Below are 24,975 nucleotides of genomic sequence, written 5' to 3' on the forward strand. Positions count from 1 at the left end.
ACCAGCATATGACTCCTTAACATTATAGCAATTTAGGTGGGGATTTTAGAATACCAGGCCAAAGGGAGGAGACCTGAAAAGGATTAGGGAGGGAAAGTAACCTTAAAGAATGGCAAAGGGAGGCGAAGCAAAAGCAATTCTGCTAAGGGCAACTCCCAAAGAAGCACTCATGGTCCTAAAATCACTACGAATTTTTATTTAAAAATACCTTATTATTTTGCGACAATAATTACATTCCCACAAGTCTTACTCCTATTAAAATTGGTCAGAAAATTGATGAAATATTTTAATCAAGAATGCTAATTTCTTTTCTAAAAATGTTATGAATTGTGCCATACAAAAAGTTCCTTCCTAGATTATATTTAAAAAATACTTTATAGTAGTGAACATCTAATTTTTATTATTTTCTCTTATAAAGTAATGACAAAATTTTTTTTAATTTTTGGCAGCATATTAAGATGGAACAGATTCAAATTAAAAAAGAGTTTCATCTGAATAGCATTGCTTTTTGTTCATTGTGCCCCAAAGTCCACTGTTGTATTAATGCCCTCCAACATTCTTTTATGCCTCATCTCTACTAGTATGGTAATGGATAGAATGGCATTTTTTAAATTTATGATATGTGATTAAAAATTGAGTTTCGGCAAGATCATGACATATCAAAGCTCATGAGTTTTAGTTTAACCATGAAATTAGTAATGTTTGGATTAAATTTTGCGAAGAATTTTCCCCAGCATTTCAATATAAAAATAAGAAAGGTGGATTTTTTTTTCCATTTATAGTCATTATATTTTCAATACTGACTTTCTTGCTTAAACCTTCTATTCATCCAATGGCCCCAAATTCTACTCATACTAAAAGTATCTTCCTCATCACCCAAACAAAACACTTCTCATGGTCACCTGGGACTCTTCTCTTTGCTCCTTTCTCTCCCCTAATACTGTTTATGCTTCTCGAATCACCTGTCTCATTCCTCCTTGGTCCATATGTTAACCTCACTTTAAGCTCCCATTCACATTTCACTCTGATAGCTTTCTAATTTTTTCTGTCTCAAGAATCTTCTTCTCTAACGCAGCTGTTATACTGTGAATGAGAATAAGATCTTTCTCTCCTATTCCTGGTACAGAGCTCCTAAACCCTTGTAATTTCCTGAGCCATAGTGGTGCTAAAAGGATGCTAAAAGAATCTGTTGTAATTTTTCCTCTTTGATCCTAGTTCCTGACACAGAGCACATAAACCTTAGGCTTTCCTGGGTGACAGGAGTGTCTTTTGTTCTACCCAAGGCAATTTATGGTGGGGTCCTAGGTGGGGCTGACAGTAGAAAGAACAGCCGTGATTAGAAGCTTTCAGCCCAATTTCATTCCCCATCCTTTGGGAAGGGAGTGGGCCGGAGATTGGGTTAAAAAGTGATCAAACCAGCTGGGCTTGTGGTGGGTGGCTCACATCTGCAATACCAGCCCTCAGGGAGGCTGAACTGGAGGATACCTGGCCAGTGTGTGCTGGACAATTGTTGGTATGTGGAGAAAACCCACACATATTTTGGTAGCCGGAGTATGACAAGTGTTGAGCCTATCATAGGAGAAAACAGGGGAATAGTGTTTTTTCTAATATAGCAGCTTATGCATTGCTTCCAGCACAAATGATTTCTGTATAGCTCAAAACTTTTAGCAACATCCATTACCTAACAACTGAAATGTACACCTCTTTCACTGTCTGTGACCCATCCTCAATAATCCTTATCTCCTGCCTTCCCCCTCAATCTCCAGAGAGCCAGAGGACGAGTAGCCACACCCTCCACTGGAACACACACTTCAAATGGGGCCTTTACAACCCTTTTGGAGACCCTGTGTTGGTGCATAAGTAAAAAACATCTGTTGGAAAATATTGGAGGAGCCAAATATAAAAGCAAGGCTAAGAGACACATAAAGACAGTGTTCAAAAGGTAATGCTATAAGTAAATATATGAAAAAATGTTCCACATCGCTGCTCATTTGAGAGAGGCAGATGAAGACAACACTGAGATTCCACCTCACCCCACAAAGAATGGCTGCTATCAAGAAATCACACAGTAACAAATGTTGGCAGGGTTGTGGGGAGAAGGGAACTCTTCTCCATTGTTGGTGGGAGTGCAGACTGGTGCAACCACTATAGAAATCAATATGGAGATACCTCAGAGAGCTGGGACCAGAGGTTCCATTTGAACTAGCTAGACCTCTGCTGGGTATCTTTCCAAAAGAATTAAAAGAATCATACCACAGTGATATATGTGCACCTATGTTTATAGCAGCACAGTTTGTAATAGTTAAAACTGGGAAACAGCTCATTTGCACATCAGTTTGAGACTGGATAAAGAAGATGTGGTTTTTCTATAAAATGGAATACTATTCAGCCATAAAGAATGAGAAATTAGATTCATTCATAGGAAAATGGATACATATTGAGGATATACTCCTAAGTGAAATACATAAGTCACACATGTGTAAATGCCGAATAGTTTCTCTGGTGTAAAAACTATAATAGTACATAAGATCCTAATGATATAATTGACAATGTGAAATGGAAGAAAAGGGCTAAAGGTGTAAGGAAATGGGAAGAAGGGTAGGGGAATGGTAATAAGGGAAAAGAGAAAAATATGAGAAAATGAAAAAATGCAAATAAAGTGTTTGTAAATGGGGAGGATAGGAGTGAAGGGAAGGCAGGGATATGGGGAGAAACTGAGAACCAAGACCTGTCATGTAAAGGTACAAGATCCCAATGATGAATGTAACTTCATTGTATACCTAAAATGTACCAATAAACTCAATGAGAAAAAAAAAAGGTAATGCTGTTTTATTCCCACTATGGAGGGCTGTAATTCGCATATGCTAAAGCCCACCTACCATCATATATATTTGTATGTGTGAAAAATGTCTCAAAAGGACCCACAGGAAGCTGGGGCCAGCAATTTTCTCTGGAGAGGAAAAGGGTGGCTGAGAAATTGAGTGGGTGAATAATTTTTTATTGCAAACTTTTCGGTTCATTTTCATCATACCTATGTATTAGTCATTCCCAAAATGTAATAAAATAATTTCAATATTCATATCACATAGCAATTTTGCTCTAGATAAGCTGCCTCATGAAGCCTTACACATTTCCAAAAGGGAAATAATGCAACATTCTTTATAAGGGTGACACACTAGATAACCAAAATCTTCATCAAGTGAGGAATAAATAAGTAAAATAGGGAACAACATATGAAACTCGGCTACAATAAATAAATATAGCATAAGGGAACCAGATCTATTATCTGTGCCTCAACATGGAAAGACTCAAACACTTGTTGTGTAGAAAGAGCATAATAAGGAATATATGATCAGCATATACTTTAAGTAAAAACGTTAAAACACACTAAGGATAAAAAAGTGCTAGCTGTCATGGAGGCACATACCTGTAATCCCAGCATTTGAGAGGCTGAGGAATTCAGCCCAGCCTGGGAAACTTGGTGACTTAGAAGGACTCTATCTCAAAATAAAAAACTAAAATAAAATAAATAAATTTTAAAAAGGGCCAGTGCCAAGCCCCTAGCTTCATTCCCCAGTACTGAAAACAGGGCCTCTCTGAAAGGACACCAAACCCACTGAGTTACCCCTGTGGAAGGCATGGTTGAGTGGGATAGGGGGCTCCTCCATACCTATAATATTTTCTTTCAAAAACTTCAAAAAATACATGAAGCAAATAAGACAAAATGTTAAGCTATTTTGTTCTGGGTAATAAAAAACACAGATGTTTATTGCTTTGTTCTTTGTCTTCCTATATTCTAAACACTTTAAATACAAGTGAAGTGTACGTATCCTGCAAGAGTCCTCTAGAGAGTTTCTTAAGAGGAAGAGGAAGTACAAAGAATTAAGATGTATGGTATACCAGTAAAAATGAAAAATTTAAAAGTCAAGTAAGTTCTAAACAATCGGCTTTGATATTATTAACTTGCAGTCCTTTAAAAAAAATACAAAATGTCGTGCTGGAGGTTTCAGAGCATTTGGAAACTGGCTTCACTCGTCCTCTTTCAGACATCGCAATAGGAAGGAACTATTGTCACAGAGCAGGGCAGGGACCAACCGCGGGGCCTGTTGCAGCACGACTGCTGCTCATGCTCATTACTTCACCCTCACCCTCCTCCTTCCCAATTCCACTCAGCATATTCTCTGGAGGAAACAAAAGATTCCCGTCGGGGCATACCCACCTCCCCCACGCCTCTTGGTTCTCTGGAAAATAGAGCGTTGATAGGCGGAGCTAGACACCTTTTAAAACCCTGAACCTCCACTTGCCTCCACTTGCCTAACACTTCTGTTCCAGCATCCTGCCCTTGCAAGGAAGCAGCGAGCCACAATGCTTCGTGGAGGCTTGAGTGAGACCAGACCTGCTACTCCTGAAATCCAGAAGATGGTCGATGAGGTGAGTTGAAGCGTTCAGGAAAAAGTCTGATCAAAACCTCAGTTCCTAGTGTGGCCCGGTGTTAAGAGCATAGAGGAACAGGGAAGTCAGAGCAATGGTAAGTGTGTGGCTTTGGGGGGCAACTAATACTGGCATACTGAGCTCTTCGGATGAAACCTGAAAATTCTCAACACTACCAGAGAGACTTTGAACAAGTCACATTTCTTGCTCCCCATAAGTTGAAGGAGAACTTGTACTGGGTCAACTCTAAAGCCTTTACACATATGTCTGATTGAAGGACCACTGATCAGTTAGTTACTCATGAATGTTCCCATCCTGTGAAATCTAAGGCCCTTCACCGTCCGATGAACTAGAATGAATCCTCTGCAGGGAGAGATTTTTTTTTTTTTTAATTTTAAATGAGTCGAGTGAGGAACAATATTGTACAGGTGGTCAATTACAAACTTCCTTCACATTTCCCTCCATGCAGTGTTTTAGTCTTTTGAGGAGAGAATGATTAACTTACTAGAAAAGAGAACTAATACAACCTCTAGTGACTGTAGGCCACCAAATTTATTATGGTTAAAAACAGAACCCAACAGTTTTAATGAGTACATAAGTTTTTAAGTGTTGTTTGATTAGCTATTGCCTATGTAGTTTATTGTGCTGCACATTCTATGAAAGGAAAATAGATATAAATTATGGCCATAGCTTTATGGCCATAGATTTGGAATTTGTGGCTTCATTTTCTTATATCATTCTTTCCTGTTTCTTCTCTCTAAAATGTTGTTCTGTGATGTGTTTTGGTAAAACACATCAGCGTTTGGTGTGAGTGGAAGAAATCCCTTATGTTTCGGCACTGAAAGCTTTGGAAGCAACCAGATTCCTGAAATTCTCATTGATTAGGGCTATTTCTCTTCCTGGCATTTGTTTTAATTTTTTTCAATGAACTTTTTAGTTTAGAGTAATTTTACATTTGCAGAAAAGCTACAAAGGTAGTAGAGCATTCCGGTTTCATTTTCCCCTAAAATTATCATTTTACATCACTCTGGCACCATTAGCAAAATCACTACTAGCTACACTCCAGGCCTGCATGCAGGATTCACTAATTTTGCTTCCCAATATTATTTTTCATCCTGGAATCTAGGTAGGGCTCCAAGATACCTTGAGTTGTCTCGTCTCATGGGTCTCCTCTGGCCTGATGTGCGTGACAGTTCTTTGGTTTACCTTGTCTTTCACAACCTTGACAGTTTTGAAGACACATTTCATAGACTCCTATCTGGGTTGCTTGGTGTTTCTCTGGAAATTATGGAATGCTTAAACTAAATAAAAACCAAGATGCTGTGAGTGTTGAAAGTGGCTTTCTCCCCAAGCCTGTCAAATCTTGAAAACTTAAAGCTGAGCTCGTCTTAGTCTTTTTTGGTTTGTTTGTTTGTTTGTTGGTTTTTGGTACCAGGGATGAACTTTGACCTTCCAATTGTGAGTCAGGTGGCCACACCACCACCGAGCTAAATCCCCAGCCCTATTTTTGCTTTTCAATATAGTTTATTGGTTCCTATCATTACATAATAGTCTAATCATAGTCTTCCTTCAACTTTCATGTCATTTTCTTTAGACTCCTCCTGTTAGGGAGAGAAGTTTGTTTTGTTTTGTTTTGTTTTCAGCTTTAATTGAGTTTATTGGTACGTTTCAGGGATACAGTACAGTTACATTCATTGCTGGGATCTTGTACCTCTACATGACAAGTCTTGATTCTCATTTAGAAATGGGAAGAAAGGCGCTAAAGGTGTAGGGAAGGTGGGATGGGTAGGGGAAGGGTAATAAGGGAAAGGGGTAAGAGGAAAAAAAAGAAGTTTGTTTATTTTAATGCATACCTCAGAGCCTTCTATCCTTGGAAAAGATAATATTAAGTCATGCATACCTTCCCATCAGATCAGTATTCTCACACATGGTGGTTCAGTAAGCCACCTGTGGTTCTTCATCAAGTTCAGGAGGTTTGGGGGTCTTGAGAGTCTATATTTCCACCAAGCCCCTAGATGCTGCCACAGCTGCCCTTAAACCTGACCTCACTTGCCTGCAGGACAGAGTTATGTGGTGTCCTGTGAAACCTGTACAAGAGGGGGCTCTTCAAACAGGGTGCCAAAGTAAAAGTTCCAGTTTTATTTGTAAGAAGATAACACATCTTGCCCTACCTAGTTCAGAGCTGTAAAGACGACCTGAAATATGTGCAAAATGATGACTCCAAAATGAAAAAGAACTATGCATAAGTGAGGTATCATAATTATTTGCTTTAAAATATTGCCTGGAGTCATCCCTAACTCCGAAAAATCCCCAAGACTCGCCAGGAACCAGAGCTACTGTAAGGGGACAGGGAATAATAAAAATTTAAAATGTAGAGGGTACAGACATGTTTAATAATTTTTGAAAGCCTGTTGCCTGGTTAGCTAGAGGTTTGCTGCTGCTGCTGCTGCTACTGTTGCTGTTGTTCCTTTGAAACAAAGTCTCACCACCTCACTAAACTGCTCAGACCCAGCAGTCTTCCTCTGTCCACCTCCCAGACAAGTGTGAACAACAATACGCTGCTAGAACAATATTTTTTTAAGGAAGTTGCCAGAAAACCAAGGTTACTAACACTGTGAGCCACATCTTATATTCTAAACTTAATTTGAAAATGTTTCTCTCTGCTTTCCTCAGCCTCTGATTTGGTCAGAGAGGTAAAATAAGAATGGACAGTGTTACCTCACACCAGGAAAGCAGTTTCTGCTGTTAGGGGCCTTCACCCCCATGCAACCTCTCGTTTGATCTTCATAACCCCAAGGCAGGCAGGAAGAGGATTACATCCAATTTTCAGATGATGAAACCAAGACACAAAGTGGTTAAAAATCACCTGGCTGAGAAATTAACCTGCCTCCAGATTTTGACCCCCTGCCCTTTCCCACAATGTCAGCACAAGGAGGGATTTGTGGGGTGCAGGAAATGAAGAGAGGAAAAAGGGTGGTGAGCCCTGTCGTCATGTTTAAATTGCTATTAGAAATGTACATCAATGAACCACTTTAGGGTAGGCACATTTCTTGAGTATCTCCTAGGTGTCTGGCATTGAGCTAAGTTTATAGGAGTCATAGGGGCTGCAAGGGACTGTTCCTGCCTTCAAGGAGTTTACAATTAAGGCAGGGAAGTCAGAACTATCTAGAACATAAAAGAAAAACAATACCAAATTGAGTAATTTGCGATAATCTTGTTTTGGGCCCAGAAAGGACATTAGAGATTGCTAGTGAGTCCTCCTTACTTTCAGGTGAATAATTACAGTGTGGTGGTTCAGCTCTCAGGTGCTACACTCCCAATTATTACTGATTTGGCCTCCTGCAGGAGACAGCATTAAGGGACAATTCTCAGTTAAGTGGTGGAAGGTAGACCAGTAGTCAGTAAACTCTGTGGTTTAGGAAACACTTTCTCATTAATTATTTCAGTTTTATTCCCCTATACACAACCCTAAGAGGTAGATATTTTAGAAGCACCTGCTAAGTAAGGAAAATGAGTCAACTCCTCCAAGACTACAGAATTGGTCAGGTCCCCCAGAGGCAAGAGGGTAGGTGCTGGTCCCCTGGATGATTTGAGGAGGTCCTAATGGAGACCTCCAATCTGTCACTCACTTTGTAGTTTTACTCTTTCAATTTTTTAGTGTAATTCTATTTTTTAAAACCATCCGTTAAAATACAAGTATTCTTAAAAGAGCTGGAGGTTTCTCTCTCCTTATCAGAGATCTTGTTAGTGGAAGGCCCTGAAGGAAGAAGCCCAGTGGGGAGGGAGGGAAGCATCACACACACAACACAGATAACTGCTGCAGGACTTTATGTCCAAGTAAAAGAGGAATGTTGGACAGTCAGAAAGAGAAGAAAGGCAAGCAAGGGCTTGAAAGTGAGAACACTTGAACGTTTTTGAAGGCAGAAGAAAAGACAAGTCCAGTGGTTGTATCATGTACTAAAGGGTGCTAAAGGTTCTTGAGTCCAAGGTATACGTGAAAGAAGCCTCTTTTCCAAGATTCTCTGGGTCAGTTGAGAATCGTTGCTCTACTTGCCTTTCCTATATTTAGGAGATAAGTTGTTAAAAACAAAAACAGTCATGGTCTTCTTGTTCCGAAGGCATGGATTATGTGTGCATTGCTAGAGGGCAGGAGAAGCATAAAATGATCCTCAGCCTGTGGGAAATTTACCAAATAGATTGGGGGTAAGAGAGGCACATAATGAATTAAAGAGCCATGTGTGGCCCTGTCCATAAAAAGTCACAATGCATAGAATGAAGAACCAAATACATTGGTGGCCCCACCAGCAAAAACTTCCAAATCATTGTTTCTGGTCCACCATCTTAAATAGTTGTGTAAGGAATCCTTGGCTAGGTATTCTCAGTACATTTATACAAATGAAAGAATTGTTATGTTAATAATTCTTTTTGAGAAAAGGTCATTGTTGTTTTCTGAGAATTGAACCCAGGACATTCACATGGAACTACCTTCCCAGCCCTTTACTTTTATTTTGTTTTGAGACAGAGTTTCTCTAAGTCACCACGTTACCCAGGCTGGGATTGATTTCCTGCCTCAGCCTTCCAGAGTGGTGTCATTACAAATACGTAGCACAATGTGCCCAACAGAAGTAAGGGCTGTTATTACACATGTAAATGTGTATGAATAACACACACATAACCTAATCATAAACCTGATTGCTACACACCATGCCTGGCCAAAACACTAAACGTGATTTTTCTTGGCCAGAATACCATGCAAACACTTCATCTGCATATCTTCCTGGGCACACCTTGGACTTTACCGTGTCATGGCTGTCTCCCCGTGCACACATTTATGCTCTCCTCTTGGATCTCAGCCTCCTCGTCTGTCACCTCTCCCATGGCCCTACACCCATAGAGCCGGTCTTCCAGATGCCCAGAATCCTTTGAGTACCGACTCTTCCCTTTCCATCAGAACATGCCTGGCCCAGTGGGTCACGTGTCCATAATGGGTGATTCCTTATACACCCCACCCTGATTTCCATGGCCGTGTGCGCTCCTGGAATTCCAGTTCTCAATTAGAGATCACTCCCACTGTGCCCACTTCCTCCCTAGCTTCCCCTCCAGCTTCTGAGAACTCTGCCCCGGGAAGACACAGAAGGACATAAAGTTTGCCCATTACATCTCTGTGAATTTGTGCCCCACAACTACAGCAAGACCCTGAGGCCACCAGAGCAGGCTGCCAGTCATAGCTGTTCCTTCCTGTTACCTCCTTCCTCCTCGATTTCTCAATCCCTCCTTTCTCCATAATCCCCCCAGCAGGATGTCCAGTTCCTATTTGTCTTAGTTACTTTTCTCATTGCTGAGATAAAATACTTGACAGCCAAAGTGAAAGAAGGCAAGGTCTATTTTAGCTCATAGTTTGTAAAGGTTTCAGACCGTAATTGGCCAGCTCCAAGACAGGGTGGCATGGTGGGAGCATCACAGAGGAGAAACAGTTCATGGCCGACAGAAGGCAGCAAAGCAACTAAGTAGTAAAGAAGCAAGTCCAAGTGACCTTAGCAGCTTCTTCCCGTCCCATTTATGTTCTGACTAAGCCACTGGGCTCAGGTTGGATGCCCAACCAATCAGTAGACTGATACAGGAGTCACACACCTGTTTAATCTCAACATTGCACACTCCAGATCCAGACACCTCTGAAAAAATCAAACAGCAACAAAAAAAGTGCCTGCCTGAGACTTTGGAGGGACATCTAGGCATAAAGCATAACGCAGCTCTTCTTAGAAAATTGCAGGAATCTAATAAGAAAATGCCCCAATTGACCTCATTCCCCACTAGATCTCATTCCTCCTTTTAGTCTTAGTCTCTGCCACCTCTCTTCAGCCAGTCCTTCCTCTTTTAGCCAGGTGACTTCATTTCCTGCATCCTGCGTGTTTGGCCCCATACTTCATCCTGCAACACGTAGCAGACAACAAATGTTGATATTTCCTACTAGCTCCACTCTCTTTTCTTGTTGTACAATTTCCCCAAACAGGGCCCATCCCTATTGCCGTCATCATGTTCTGTCCATTTGCTCCTAAATTTTGCATAGCTTAAATGTTTCTGAAAAACTATCACAGATTAGGGGAAATGTCTGGATGTTGGGTGCCACATGACTCAGATCTTCAGCTCTGAAATAATAAGAAAAGGCCTGAACAACTCTTAACTAAATGTGCTTTACTAAGTGGTCCTCCCTGATAGCCTCCTTCCTTCAACCAGAGACCAAGTGACAAACCCGCTAGGTTCTACTGGGTTCAGTGCAAGCTATGTCTGTTCATGCGGAGCCCTGACCACATTCCTAGCTTGCTCTCCTCCTCCTAGTGCCCATGCTGATGGGTTCTCTACCACATTACTTTCTGAACCTGAAGGTCTTTCTGACAAGCTCCCCTCTGTAACCCTTTCCTTGTTGCCCAGCTCAAATCTCATCACCCAGCTCCATATTACCCAGCACTAAATTGTGTTTTATTGGAAAGGCAAGGAGCACTTCAGGTTCCATGGACAGTGAGCCAGAAATCAGGGCACACTGTCTGGCAGGTGCCCATCCCTACAGGGAAACCAAAAGAACATTGTTGATCAACTCTCATGGAAAATTCTGGACTTGTGGGTCTGCAGATACAATAGAAAGTTTACAAATATAATAGAAAGTTTACAAATTTGGATCTATTCATAGGACAGATAGAAATAACAACTTATGACACATGCTTTAAAAAATTGACGAGAAGACCAGGCTTGGTGTAAGTCTAGCATTCTGGGAGGCTGAGACAGGAGGATCACGAGTTAGACCCCTCCCTTGGCAACTTAGTGACTTAGTGAGACCCTGTCTAAAAACCAAAATGTCCAGGAATGTAGCTCAATACTCAGGCCCTGGGTTCAATCTCCAGTACAACAACAACAATAAAGACCAGAAAACTGGAAACCCAAAGGGTCACAGATCATTTTCTTATATTATCAGACAAAAACTTTAAAATAGCAAAGACAGGTCGGGGATTTAGCTCAGTGCTTCTGCCACCTGCCTCGAAAGCTCAAGGACCCGAGTTCAATCCCTGGTACAAAAATAAATAAGTAAATAAAATAGCAAAGACTATGATTCCTAATTTTTCAACCTTAAGCACTCAAGCTTGCCTCAAAACCTTGGATTCCTTACACAGATCACTTTATTGTCAGTAGGAATGTTGGTATGGAGATGAACTCTTCTTAACTCGGCCCCTAACTCAGGCCTATGCTGGCCATGCCTCCTTTGGCCACTTAAAAGGGTCAGGGTGAGGGAGGCCCGATGGTGACCCCTCTCCTCCCTCAGCTTCTTTCCACATACTTGTCCACAGCCTCAGTTCTCTCCTCACCCTACCTCTTGTCATTTCCATGGTGTTTTTCATTTGTTTGTTTGTTTGTTTGTTTTTCACTCTCTTGCACTATTTGTTTTCTTCCTTTCCCCACTTTGGAGTTTCATTTTTCTGTCATAAGAAAGCAGTCGATTGCCTTTTCCCATCTGAAGGCTGTAGGAGAAATGCACATTTGTCCATAGGGCTCCTGGAGAGTGGTCTGAGAATTCCATCTGCAAGGGTCTACATCTGCAAAACAGCTCTGCTAGTGAAAGGGTGGCACCAATACGGATGTGTTCACCACCTCTGCCCACTAGGGGGAAGGACCGGATGGCCTCAGGAGAGCCCTAGATGGCCCGAAGGCCTAGTTCTAGCTCATGCACATGAAATGTGTTAGCAAAGGGTGTGTGGAGGCCACCTCTCCGTAAATAAGGGATACTGGACACAAACAGTTCGTTCCCTTTCCTTCTGCAGGCTAGGGAAGGACTGGGCGACAAGAGCACAAACTTGCTTTTGTAAAGACAACGGAAGTCAGGCACCACCTCAGTGACACTGACAAAATTTGTGAGGTGGAAAACAGGAGAAGCAAAGAAAACTACTGACCCATCTGAATGGACCTGGGCCTGTGGAGGGGAAAAGCTAAGCTAGAAGCTGCCACAGATCTTTCCTATACTGGAGCTGGAACCCAAGACTGTGTGTGTGCTAGGTGTGCTCTCTACCACTGAGCTGCATTCCCAGCCTGGGCCATGGAGCCTTGAAATGGCTCAAGCATAGGCAACCTCAGAAACACTGAAGGCAGGACTGTCACCTGGACCACATCTAGGGGTACTAATGGAAGAGATGCCTGAGGAACAAGTGGGCCACTCAGTTCCTTCCCTCACCCTACTGCACCCTGAGACACAAGCTACCGCCCTCCTCTATCCTAGCAGACACCTGGAGCTCTGCTGTTCGCATGAGATGGGTCAGAGTTCACAGAATGCTCCCAACTATCAGTCCAGAGGGGTGGGAAGGAAGGGCCAATCCTGGAAACAGTTAGTTTCCATACTGAGTCTGAGGCCCTCTGGCTGCCTTCTCATGCCTGGTTCAGCAGTGCTGGCATCTGCCTCTGTGGCACACAGAATGATGGCCTCCAGCAATGCCCATGGAATCTGTAGTGATTGCTTGGGTTGGAAGGGAAGATTATCCTGGATTATCTCGCTGAACTCAGTGTGTCACGGGGCCTTTGTAAGACTCTGTACTCCAGTTTGTAGATGTATTTTTCACAAGGTGACAGATTGGCAACTCTGAAGCTATTCCATAGCTGTACTAGAACTGAACAAGCAAGTAAATACATTATGAATAATGAGAAGCAGCCTTCTAGAGATGATTTGAAATATACAGAAAGATGTGTGTGGGTTATATGCAAATTCTGTACCATTTTATTACAAGGGATTTGAGCATCCATGGATTTTGGGATCCACAGGGACTCCTGGAACTACCCACCTGTGGATACTCAGGGACAAAGAAGCTAGGGCTCCTAAGAGAAATACTAATTCTGGGGAAGAGGCAAGGAAAATTCAAGAGGAACCTAGAATGTGTTCTAGTGCCAAAGTAAGAAAGTGCTCATGATTGTCTCCCGCCGAGGATCACTGTGAGTTCGAGACCAGCCTGGGCTACATAGTGAGTTCTAGGTCAGTCTCAACCACATAATGAGACCCTGTCTCAAAAAAAAAAGTGCTCATGAAATGATGGAACTTTGTTGTAAGCACAGGAGTTTGAAGGGGTTTGAGGTGGCAAAATCTTGGGCAATTTAAGCCAAAAAGAAAAAAGGAACTATAACCTATAGATTTAAAGAAATATACAGGAATCATACACAATTCAAAGACTGGATAGGAGCAAGGGCATAAGTCTTCCTTACAATAGAATCCAAATTAGCAAACATACAAGAAATGATAGAAAAAACTCACAATTCAATTTTATATCATACCACGGTAGTAATTGTTATAGGCAAGAAACATCAGTGGATGTTACAACTGTGGATGAAACTATGAGAAAAAAGAGAGCTGCACCTGAATGTGTCTCCTTAAAAAATTTATATTAATTACAAAAATAGTAACTTTATAGTGGTGATCTTGGCAGATGGCCTAAGTATTAACATCAGTCATAAGGAAATGGGGAGCTCCCGATAAGTGCACAAGGAGCTGTTGTGCCGTCCCTACCAAAAAAGTATATGACTAACACTTGAGAAATCAGACAGATCCAAACTGAGTGGCTTTCTACATACTAACAACCCACTGTTCTGCCAAAGTTCCGATGTCACAAGCAACAAAGAATTAACCCTAATCCACAATGGAGGGGACTGAGACAGCCTGGCAGTTCAGTATAATGCAGGACCCTGGAGTAGAAAGGAGACATTTTGGGGACAGTAGGCAAAATTCTATAAAGATTTACAGACTGCTTACTAGTATTACACCGTGTTTATTTCCTGGTTTTGATGATTATTCTGTGCATATGTAAAATGATAACACTAAGGGGAACTGAACTCAGTGTATTCTTTCCTTAATTTTAAACAGTTTATTTTAAAATTTAAGTGGTAATTATTGTACTCTCGTTTGTATTCATCAAAGACATATATAACTGCTGGAGCTTTACCAGTCACAACGTCACGATATCTCATTGCCACATTGAATTGATGCTAATTCAGCCTAAAATAACAAAATTTCTTTATTTGATTTTTTTTTTTTTTTTTTGAGGCAGAGTGTCACTGGGTGGCCCAGGCTGGCCTTGAACTCAAGGTGGGTCCTCCTGCCTCAGCATCCCGAATGCTGGGATTACAGGTGCACATCACTACACCTGGAATAGTTGTTTTCTTTTGAAATATCAAAAATAGCTCACAGCTCTCTTTACCATCTTTGAAGATTCCCTGATTTGTAAATCACACAAATAATGCCTAACATAGCTTTGATCATTTGTTTCCCCTTTTCTCTTTTTAAGGTTAAACCACAGCTTGAAGAAAAAACCAAGGCATCTTACCAAGAATTCAAAGCTATAGAGTATAAAACTCAAGTGGTTCAGGGAGGAATTTACTACATCAAGGTTAGAATTCAATATCGACTTTAGCACTCAATGATATTATATTTCTCATTTGATGTAATGATTCTTGTCCCCTACTGATTGTCCTAAATTAAGATGCCAGCATGATACCTTTCGAGTGACAGGTTCTCAAATTTGGCAGAGGACCTTCTCCATTCTTGTGAATTTAGAAAGCGCTTTTATATTGATTCTTAACTTCTAATTTCTAGAAATTATACCGAAAAAGACTTCATAACAGTTCAGGGCCTGCTTGGATCATGGCCATGGCTGTTTTCAGTGTCTGGTGGGTTAATAGCTCAGCTACCACGCGAGTGGGACTGTACCAGGTAGCATCTTGAAGTTTATCTCACCTCAAAGCTTTATGATCCTGTGTGTCCAAATGAAATGGATTTAAGGAATGACTTAAATAATGTGCTGGGAAAATAATTTTTAACCGTTTTCCCATTATTTTGATTAATATAATATAAATATACTGCAAACATGCACCAATAAAAGTGAATTAAAATTACATATAATTTAAATGACTTTTTGCAACTCAAGAAGATTCAGCTTGTGGCATTCTAAGTACAGTTTAAAGCTGTCAATATTTAAATATTTTCAAAATGGCAGGTGTGGCAGTGCATCCCTGTAATTCCAGAACTCTGGGAGGCTGAGGCAGGAGGATTAAAAATTTGAGTCCAGGGCTGGGGATTTAGCTTAGTGACACTGTATCTGTCTCACAAGTGCAAGGTCCTGAGTTCTATCCTTGGTACCAAAAAATAAAAATAAAAAAAAAAAAAAATGTTTAAGAGCTGTGAATGTAGCTCAGGGGAAAAGCCACTAGTTCAGTCTTGAATATCAAAATAAACAAAAAGATAAAAATAAAATATTTTAAAAATCAACTTTACAGCTGTATCAAAAAATTAAATCATGTACTGACCCAGTCCTAAAGGAAGGAAATACCATATTTTCAAAAGGGGAACCAAATTAGCTAATCCACTATGCACGTTTGGAAGCCATTTTCACCCTTATGTGTTAAAGAGATGATAATTCTGATTTTTAAAAATAATAATAACCATTCAAGCTATCTGCCTACTCTTTGTAGTTAACAATGCACTATGTGGTTTATTTCTCTTTCATAATAAGCTATTTAAGACACAAAATATTTTTAAATGTTTTCAGCAATGATAACAACAACAATAATAATAACTGGAGTTAGCCAGCTCAGCATAAGAAAGTTACAACACTGGGTTATGTCCATGGGTCAGCCTACTCCTACCTAATTTGGGTCCCTGCTTTACACCAGCCCCATGGACTCCCGTGAAGGGGACCCTGTGGTCGATAGACAGCAATGGTATCTTGGTCTCTTGTCCCAATTCTCCCTCATAGATGAAAAAGGAATTTTTTTTTCCAGTGAAAAAATATTTTGTTCAAAAATAGGAAACATTCTGCCTGGGATCATTTTAATAAAGTGTGATTAATCCCAAATGCATCAATTTTATAGATGAACCCCCCTCATGTTTCTTTGAAAATCTATCAGAAAACAATCTTGATATTTTATTCCCTAGATCATCCTGTAGCCTTGTTCTACCTCAGTCTCTCCTCTCTGTTCTCTCTTCCTCCTCTTCTTCCTCTCTTTCCCCCTCCCTCTTTCCCTCCCTTCTTCCCTCCTTCCCTCCTGCTATCAACTCCAACATTGCAGCCACGGACCCCTCCTTACGTCCTGGAATCCTGGCTGTCGGTCCCCTTGCTCTGGCCCATTCTCCAAGTTTAAGGTCTTGCTAGTATTTGATACCTCTATGTATCTTGGGTACCTGTCAAGAGGCAGAATAGTACAAGGGTGCAGGCTTTGGTGTCAGAGCCTCCTGGGTACGAACTTTGGCTGGACTTGTTCTGCTAGTCGCGATTGAAAGCAGTGTGACCAAAACTTCTCCTCCTCTGAACTTAATCCCCTGACCTGTACAGGGGCAAGAAAATCCTGAGCCAGGCACAGTTCTAAGCTCTGGTGAGTCCTCACTCATGTAATCCTCACCGACAATCACAGAGATCAGTGTAAACTACTTCTGTTGTGCTACTGATGAGAAAATTGGCACCTGGGAAGGTGAAGTAACTAACAAAGGTCACCTAACTATCAGAGTACAGTCAGGATTTGGAGGTGGAGCATCCCGGTGCCACCTGTAATGATGTTTGCCAAGGTTAGAGTCCCGCCCCCTGCTCAAAGTATATACTAAATAAATACTAAATACTAAATGAATAATACATAAATACTAAATGAATAAGTAAATAAAATCAATGCAGCAGTTTCCCAATTTGGAAGTCAGGAAATAGAATTACCAAAAAATATAGGCTGCCACTTGCATCTGCTCCATATGTATTCAAAAGAAATGCAACTCTCGGGCCGGGGCTTTAGCTCAGTGATTCTGCCGCCTGCCTTGCAAGCACAAGGACCCAAGTTCAATCCCCAGTATTCGCCCCCCCCCAAAGAAAAGAAATGCAATTCTCGATTATCATTTCTGCCCAAATTATAACTTTAAAAGTACAATAAATAAACCTGGGATGTATGCATCTTGCCGTGCCATTCTCTTCTCAGCTTTCTTGTGTAAGTGAGGCTGTGGGCTTCTGGAAGTCAGCCTAGAATGCTGGCCTACCCGTGAAGTTGCTGTTTCAGAAAGGCTAATGGAGGAAAGTCTTCATAGGCCTGCAGATCTTTCACTTGATGTGGATCCAGAGGAATAAATTGGCTTTTTCTCTTTCTCTCTTTTCAGGTTCAAGTAGGTAATAATCGTTACATTCACATAAAAGTAATGCAACATCTTCCTGGACAAAGTGAAAAGACTTTGGAACTTTCTGCTTACCAGACTGACAAAAGCAAGGAAGATGAGCTGACTTCCTTTTCATCTCGTACACCAGAAGGGGTCTGATTCTCTGCTCTGGCCATAGATTAATGATCCTTCTTAGCAAATATAACCCTCAATAAAGAAACATTCCTTTTCAACTAAATTTCAGTTTTTATTCATTTGTTATATTAAATAGAAGTGATTTTTGCTTCCTCAAAATCAGCATTATGGTTTTAGAGTGGATATTCCATACCAATTAATGTTAATTGGAAATCTTAGTGTACACACACACACACACACACCCGTGGCAGGCCAGGTCTTGGCCTTTAGGTAATCAATCTCTTGTGATTTCTGAGAGCCCAAGATTCCCTCCACCCTCATATTGTAAAATTAAATTAGATATTTACAAAAATATTTATATTTATATTTACAAAATATATTTTTATTTTGAAACTTAAGGAAAAGCTGCAAAAAACCTTTATCATCAGATATTTAAGAATCTGTAACCTACAGTAATTCCCTGTCACCAACAAATATTAGTAGCCCCTAGTACAAATACCAGTGTGCATTTCTCACAGCCAAGAACATTCTGTTGTGGATCTATACCCTTCCTATCCTTTTGTTGATGTGATTTACATACCATACAAGTAATCTAATTAAAGTATACAATTCGGTGGTTTTTAGTATATTTACAAGTGTGTGCAGACCACTATGTATGTTATAGAAAGAATATTTTCATCACATCAAAACTAAACCCCATACTAGCTAACACCTTTCCATCTTCCTGCACTTCACCACCACCCACATGCAATGGCACCCACTATATCTAGACTTGCCTATTCTAGATCCATTATACATGTAATGTATAATTTATATATGATATATAATTTTTATACATGAGATCATGTGGTATATGACATTTTGTAACATGCTTCTTTCACTTAGTACAATGTTTTCAATGTCATCTGTGTTGTAGAATGTCAGTATTTTACTCCTTTTTATCTTCCTTGGAATAGTATCTTAGTTACTTTCTCCTTGCTTAGACAAAATACCTAATATCCACAAGTTAAGAAAGAAAAGGTTTATTTTATTTCGTGGTTTGTAGCAATTTTAGTCCATAGTTGGGTGGCTCCAAGGCAGGGCAACATGGAGGAGGGGCATGGTAGAGAAGAAACAGTTCATGGCATGACAGGCAGGAAGCAATGAGGCTTTCTCCTTTCCCTTTTTATTCCACCCATGCTATAAGCCTATTGATTGGTGCCACCCACACTCAGGGCAGGTCTTCCTGTCGCCCACACCCAGAACTATACTAAACCAATCAGTGTACTGTATCACACACCTGTGATCCACCATCACACATCCATGATCAGGTCACTCTCAGAAGCGCCAATTATGAGTGGATGAGGCCTTGGGGAGATGTCCAGATATAAGCCATAACAAATAGTTTATATCATATTCTGTAAATATATTACTAGCAAATAAGTTTCACAATGTTTTAGATTTTATAATGTTTTATTATATGTTGAAAAATTATAGATATATATATAGAGAGAGATACGTAGAGATATTGGGTACAAAATGATGTTATGATGTGTAAACAAAATGTGAGATGATTAAATCAATCTAACCCATGAATCACCTCAGATATTTGATATTTTTACGATGAAAACATCTGAGATTTACTCTTTTAGTGATACTAAAACTTTTAGCACTCAATTACAGCCATATTCACCATGTTGTGCAATAGATTTTTTTAAACACCCTCAGAAAAATCACTGGGCATAATGGTACATGCCTGTAATCCTAGCACTTGAGAGGCTGAGGCAGGAGAATTTCTAGTTTGGAGCCAGAATGGGCTACATAGTGAGACTATGTGTCTCAAAAAAAAGTACTCTTAATTTATAAAACTGAGGCTTTGTAACCTTTGATCATCACCTTTCCATTCCTATCATCCCCAGCTTAGGTAATTATTATTGTTACCTCTGCTTCTATGAGTTCAGTTGTTTTTAATGCCGTATATAAATGAAAACCATGCAGTATTTGTCTTTCTACATTTGGGTTATTTCAGTTAGCACAGTGTTCTCCAATTCCATACTTCACAAGTGACAAAATTTTTTTCCTTTTAAGACTTATGTTTTTTTAAGCATTCATTTACTAATGCACGTTTAGGTTGAGTCCATAACTTATGATTATGAGAAGCACTGCAGTGAATCTAGGCATGCACACATCTCTTCAGTGCGTTATTCTCAATTTTTTCAGATACATATCTTGATGTGGAATCATTTGACCATATGGTAGTTCCATGTTTAGTGTTTTTTAGGAACTTGCATACAGTTTTCTGTAATGGCTGCATTCACTTGCATTCCTTCCAAAGGTGTCCAAGGGCTACATTTCCTCAGAGTCCTGGCCAATTCTTGTTATCATTTTTTCTTAATAACCACTCTAATGGGGGTGATGCAATATTTCATTGTGGCTTTAATTTGCATTTCCCTAATGATGAGTGATATCAAGCATTTTTCTTGTATTTATTAGACACATATGTGTTCTTTGCAAATGTCTATTAGTGATTTTTGCCCATTTCTAATTGGATATTTATTTTCTTTCTATAGAGTTGCTTGAGTTCTTTATGTATCTTCTTGTATATTAATCCCTTCTCAGATGTATGGCTTGCAAATATTTTCTTTCAATCTATAGGTTTTCTTTTCAACCTAGTCATTTCCTATGCTGTGTGGGACTTTTTATTTTGATGTTATTCCTTTTGTTAATGCTTTTTATCTTTTTTTTTTTTTTTTTTTTTTTTTTTTTTTTTTTTTTTTTTTGCATGTGGTTTTGGGGTAAAATCTTAAAATTCCAGATCAATGTCATGTGTTTTTCCCATTTTCTAGTTATATTTTCTAGTTTTATTTTTATGTCTTTAATACATTTTGAATTAATCTGTGTACGTGGTATTAGTTAAGGGTACAACTTCATATCTTACTTAGAAGTTCTTGCTAAATTGCCTAGGCTGACCTTGAACTCGCCATCCTTTTTTTTTTCTTTTTATTGAGTTTATTGGTACACTCTAGGTATGCAATACAGTTACATTCATTATTGGGATCCTGTACCTTTACATAATAGGTCTTGATTCTCATTTTTTCCCCTTGTCCCTGCCCTCCCTTCACCCCCTCCTCCCCTCCTCATTTACAAACACTTTATTTCCATTTTTTCAGTTTCTCATATTTTTTTCCTCTCCCTTATTACCTTTCCCCCACCTTTCCCACTTTCCCTACACCTTTAACCCTTTACTTCCTATTTCACATTATTAATTATCTCATTAGGATCCTGTGTACTATTATAGTTTTTCACACCAGAGAAACTATCCGGTATTTCAGTTAAAGAAATCTCTGTATGAACATTAAAAATAGGGAATCCTAAAATAAAACTAAAAAGGAAAGTAAAAGAGAAAAGGCAATGATGTAACATTAAAATAATCCTAAATTCTGGAGATGAAAAATGGTCCCTGAACATATTTAAATTGCTTCTTGCTCTTATAGTCTTATCTTATTCTTTTTTTTCATTATTTAGAGAATACTTTATTAGTTTCTGTAATCAAACCCACGTAGATGTGACCTTACATATTTAGTACGATGTGTTACCCCTGTACACATGGAAAAAAATAAAAATAACATTTCTACAGCAATATGGCTATCCACTTCTGTACAATGCCAACTCAACACAGTAAATTGGGATGACTTTTTCCAAAGTTGGCAGCACTGTTAAAGTTTCCCAAAATTCAATTTATATATATATGTGTGTGTGTGTGTGTGTGTGTGTGTGTATATATTTATATTTATATAAAAAGACTAATAGTAGCAATATATTATGCATCAATAGCAGCAACAGCTTTTCCAGGTACTGCAATCTTATCTTCTATATCTGAGAGTCTATCTTCGCATTCTTTTATTTTGTTGCATACACTGTCAATGGAGTGTTTAATCTCCTGGATATCTGTTTGAATCTGTTTTATGGATTCCATTTCTTTCCTATGTTGGATGTTTATTTTTTCCATTTCTTTCTTATGCTGGCCCTTCATGGCTTCTATCATGGTCCTGAGCTCATCTATTTTTTTGTCATTTTCGGCTCTAGAGTCTCAAATCTCAACTTTCATTTTGCTCACTATCTCTGTGGTTATCTGGGAAATTATTTCTGTTTTGAATTTTTCTAGAGCCTGATTGATCTGTTTTGTTACTTCCTGTGCTTTGAGTTCAGGGTATGCTGATGGTTCACTATCGGCCTTTTCATCCTCATTTGCTCTACTCTTTGCCATTGGTGAACTGGAAGTCTGTCTTTGTGTCTTGCTTAAGTGTTTTCTCATTTTTATTTTTGCTGTCAGGCTGTCCTTGGTTTAATCTCTGGGTTATCACCCAAATCTTCCTGATATAGTTGCGCCCTAGCTTCTGGGTCTCTAATGACCCACAGACATTCTCATCTTCCTAACATCAGAGAAAACAGTTCATCAAATCAATCGCAATCCTTTATCCCAACTGATACAATCAGCAACACATTATGATCAAGCACAACTTGGAAACTGACCACCTGTGGTAGTCACTAGTCTATCACCCTTAAACCATTTGAATTATATTGAAATCAAGAAGTAATCCAGAACATGTCTGAAGTGAACAAACTTTTCAATATAGTATATTTACCATTTAATGTCTCAGACAGAGCTAGGTCGCAAGACCCCTGATCTCAGCTGATGGCTGAATCCCATGACGCAGACTGACCTCGGACTGCAAGGCCCAGATTGAGTTCCCCAACCTTCTGAAAGGTTGAACTCCACACCATTCTACTACAGGTTTCCCACACCCTTTCTTTAAAGATGTTCAAAGTTGGGAACTCAGAAAAATACCCTTTATGACCACCTCTGCCTCTGCAGAGTGGGTCCAAAGACTGGCACAATCAGGAGGTCTGAGAGTGTGCATGGGGGGTGGGTTATGGGGGTTCAGGGGTGCCTGCATGGCTACCTTCCTGGTGCTGGAGCGATGGTGTCCATCCTTTTACTTCAGACTCTTGAGTAGCTAGGCATATGTCACCATGCTCAACTATGTTTCTTTTTTTTTTTATTGTACCAGGGATCAAACTTGAGACTTTGCGCTTGTGAGGCAGGCAGTGGCACCACTGAGCTAAATCCCTAGCCTGACAACATTAGAATTTTGATAAGGATTGCATTAATCTGTTGTCTCAAAAAACAAAGCTTATGTTAGTGTAGAGAAATTGTTGTGGTTTATATTTAGATACCCCCTAGAGTCTCCTGCTAGAATAGGTGGGGCATTTAGGTGACTGGATCATAGGCTTACTGCTGATTTGCTGTTAGGTAGTAGGGTCTGGCCAAAAGAGACAGGTCACTGGGGTCTGGGTTAGAAGGGTTTAGTTGCCTTCACTCTCTACTTCCTGGGCACCTTGCCTTGAGCAGCACTTCTCTGCTATGCCCTTCTGCCATGCTGGCCTGCCTTGGAGCCTGCTGACTACAGACTACAGTGTGAGGCAAAGTAAACTCTCCCTCCTTTAACCTGCAGATAGTAAGTACTGTGTCTCAGCCATGAGTAAAACAACTAAGACAGAAATACTACTGATTTTTACTGTTGATTTTCTACCTCACAACTTTAACGGATTTGTTTATCCATTCTAATGGTTGTTTTTTGGCATAGGGTTTTCTATGTCTAAAATCATATAATTGGCAAATAATGACAGCTTTACTTCTTCCTTTCTTATTTGGTGACCTTTTTCCCTTTACTTCTCTGGCAAAATTTTTAATACAGTGTTTTAAAGAAATGGTGATAGTGATCATTTGACAAAATTCAACATCCTTTCTTGATAAAAATACTCAATAAAGTAGTATGGAAAGAAAGTACTGAAACATAAGTAAGCCCATAAACTGTATAATCCCACAGCAAAATGATAAAATGTTGGAACATTTTAGTCAAAGGATGTTGAAATTTGTCAAATTATTTTTTCTGCACTTAGTGAAACAACCATGTGACTTTTATCCATGGTTTTGTTAACATGATATATCACATTGATTAATTTGTGAATGTTGAAACATTCTTGTATCCCAGGGATAAATGGTGAATAACTCTTTTTAAAAGAATACCTTCTGGGTTTTATTTGTTTGTAACTAAGCTTGCTAACACTTTATAATGGGAAAATGTACAAAAAATAATATTGCAGACTTCCAGGAAGATGGCAAAACAGAAAGCAACAGCACGTCAGACTCTCTGAGATTCAGAATCCAGATATTGAAACATAACAACTCACAGAAGAAAAGAAGGAGGATGGTGGATCCCTGGGACACAGGAAGAATCTGAAAAGTGAGGGAAAGTGAGGAGACAGAACTCAATGGAAAAAGAGAAGTGGAAAACTGTAATTTCTCCTTCACTCTGAGCTCAAAGTGTGAGAGAGGAGACTTGAATCTACAGACACAGTGAAGGCAGATGACTCCAGAAAACTCCACAGAGAAATACATCAGTGGAACAGACCAGTGGATGCTGTGAACTACAATGGCTGGTGAGTGACTCCAGCCCAAGCATCCCCTGGAGATGGCCATTTTAGGGAGGAGCCAGTTGAACCCAGGACTCAATGCAGTCTTGGGTTGGCTTCCTCTCAGGGCTCCCAGCAACTTGCTGAGGCACAACCATGAAAGACATCCAAGTCAGGCTCTTCAGGGAGCCAACATCAGGCCAGGGAAAGACACCCAGGGTGTTGCAGGCTGAACAACTTAGGCTTCAACCCACAATCAGAGATTAGGAGCAGCCTGAACAACTGTGGAACTGAAAGCAACACAATGGGCATCCCACCTGTTCCTACTGCAGGATTGCTGAGGTTATCCAGAGTGGATCCTGGCTTGTCTATTACCTCCTTTGTCTACCAGAGACAGTGGAGACACACCCTGAGTTGGACACTACCACAAGACTGTAGACCAGAGAAGATAAGCACAGGTTTAAAACCACAGAGAAATGTCTTATTTCTCTCTCTGCCTTTCTCTTGTTCTCTTTCTCTCTCTCTAGCTTTTGAGATTTAAAAAAATTTTCTCCTTTATTTGTTTTTGTTTCTTCATGAGTGCGAACATTATTTTCAGGGATTTGTTGTTGTTGTTGTTGTTGTTGTTATTTGGGGTTTTTTCATTTTGTTTTGTTTTTATTTTTAGTTTTGTTTAGTTCATCTCTTGTCCTTTTCCTTCTTTCTTTCCCCCTTGTCTTCTTCATCAGTTTCCCAAAGCTTGAGTAATCTTTCTTTGCTTCTCTTTTTCTTTTTTTTTTTTCTTTTTTTTTTTTTTTTTTTTTTCC

General features: G+C 39.8%; 1 protein-coding gene across 1 annotated transcript; it reads left to right on the forward strand.

Annotated features, from left to right (window-relative positions):
• The first annotated feature begins 4,093 nt into the window (after positions 1-4,093).
• On the forward strand, positions 4,094-17,788 carry LOC109117859 (cystatin-A). Its single transcript, XM_019206665.2, has 3 exons — positions 4,094-4,431; positions 14,739-14,840; positions 17,582-17,788. The coding sequence occupies exons 1-3, from the start codon at positions 4,366-4,368 to the stop codon at positions 17,735-17,737; spliced, it is 324 nt and encodes a 107-aa protein (XP_019062210.1). The 5' UTR covers positions 4,094-4,365; the 3' UTR covers positions 17,738-17,788.
• Positions 17,789-24,975: the final 7,187 nt, after the last annotated feature.

Source organism: Fukomys damarensis, unplaced genomic scaffold, assembly GCF_012274545.1.
Source record: "Fukomys damarensis isolate Sample0158 unplaced genomic scaffold, DMR_v1.0_HiC HiC_scaffold_24, whole genome shotgun sequence".
In the NCBI taxonomy this organism is placed as follows: Eukaryota; Metazoa; Chordata; class Mammalia; order Rodentia; family Bathyergidae; genus Fukomys; species Fukomys damarensis.

Excerpts from the sequence above, each read along its gene's own strand:
- LOC109117859 (XM_019206665.2), top strand. The coding sequence starts at position 4,366 with ATGCTTCGTGGAGGCTTGAGTGAGACCAGACCTGCTACTCCTGAAATC. Across the intron at positions 4,432-14,738 it reads TCCAGAAGATGGTCGATGAG|GTTAAACCACAGCTTGAAGA; the intron begins GTGAGTTGAAGC and ends TCTCTTTTTAAG. Across the intron at positions 14,841-17,581 it reads GAGGAATTTACTACATCAAG|GTTCAAGTAGGTAATAATCG; the intron begins GTTAGAATTCAA and ends CTCTCTTTTCAG.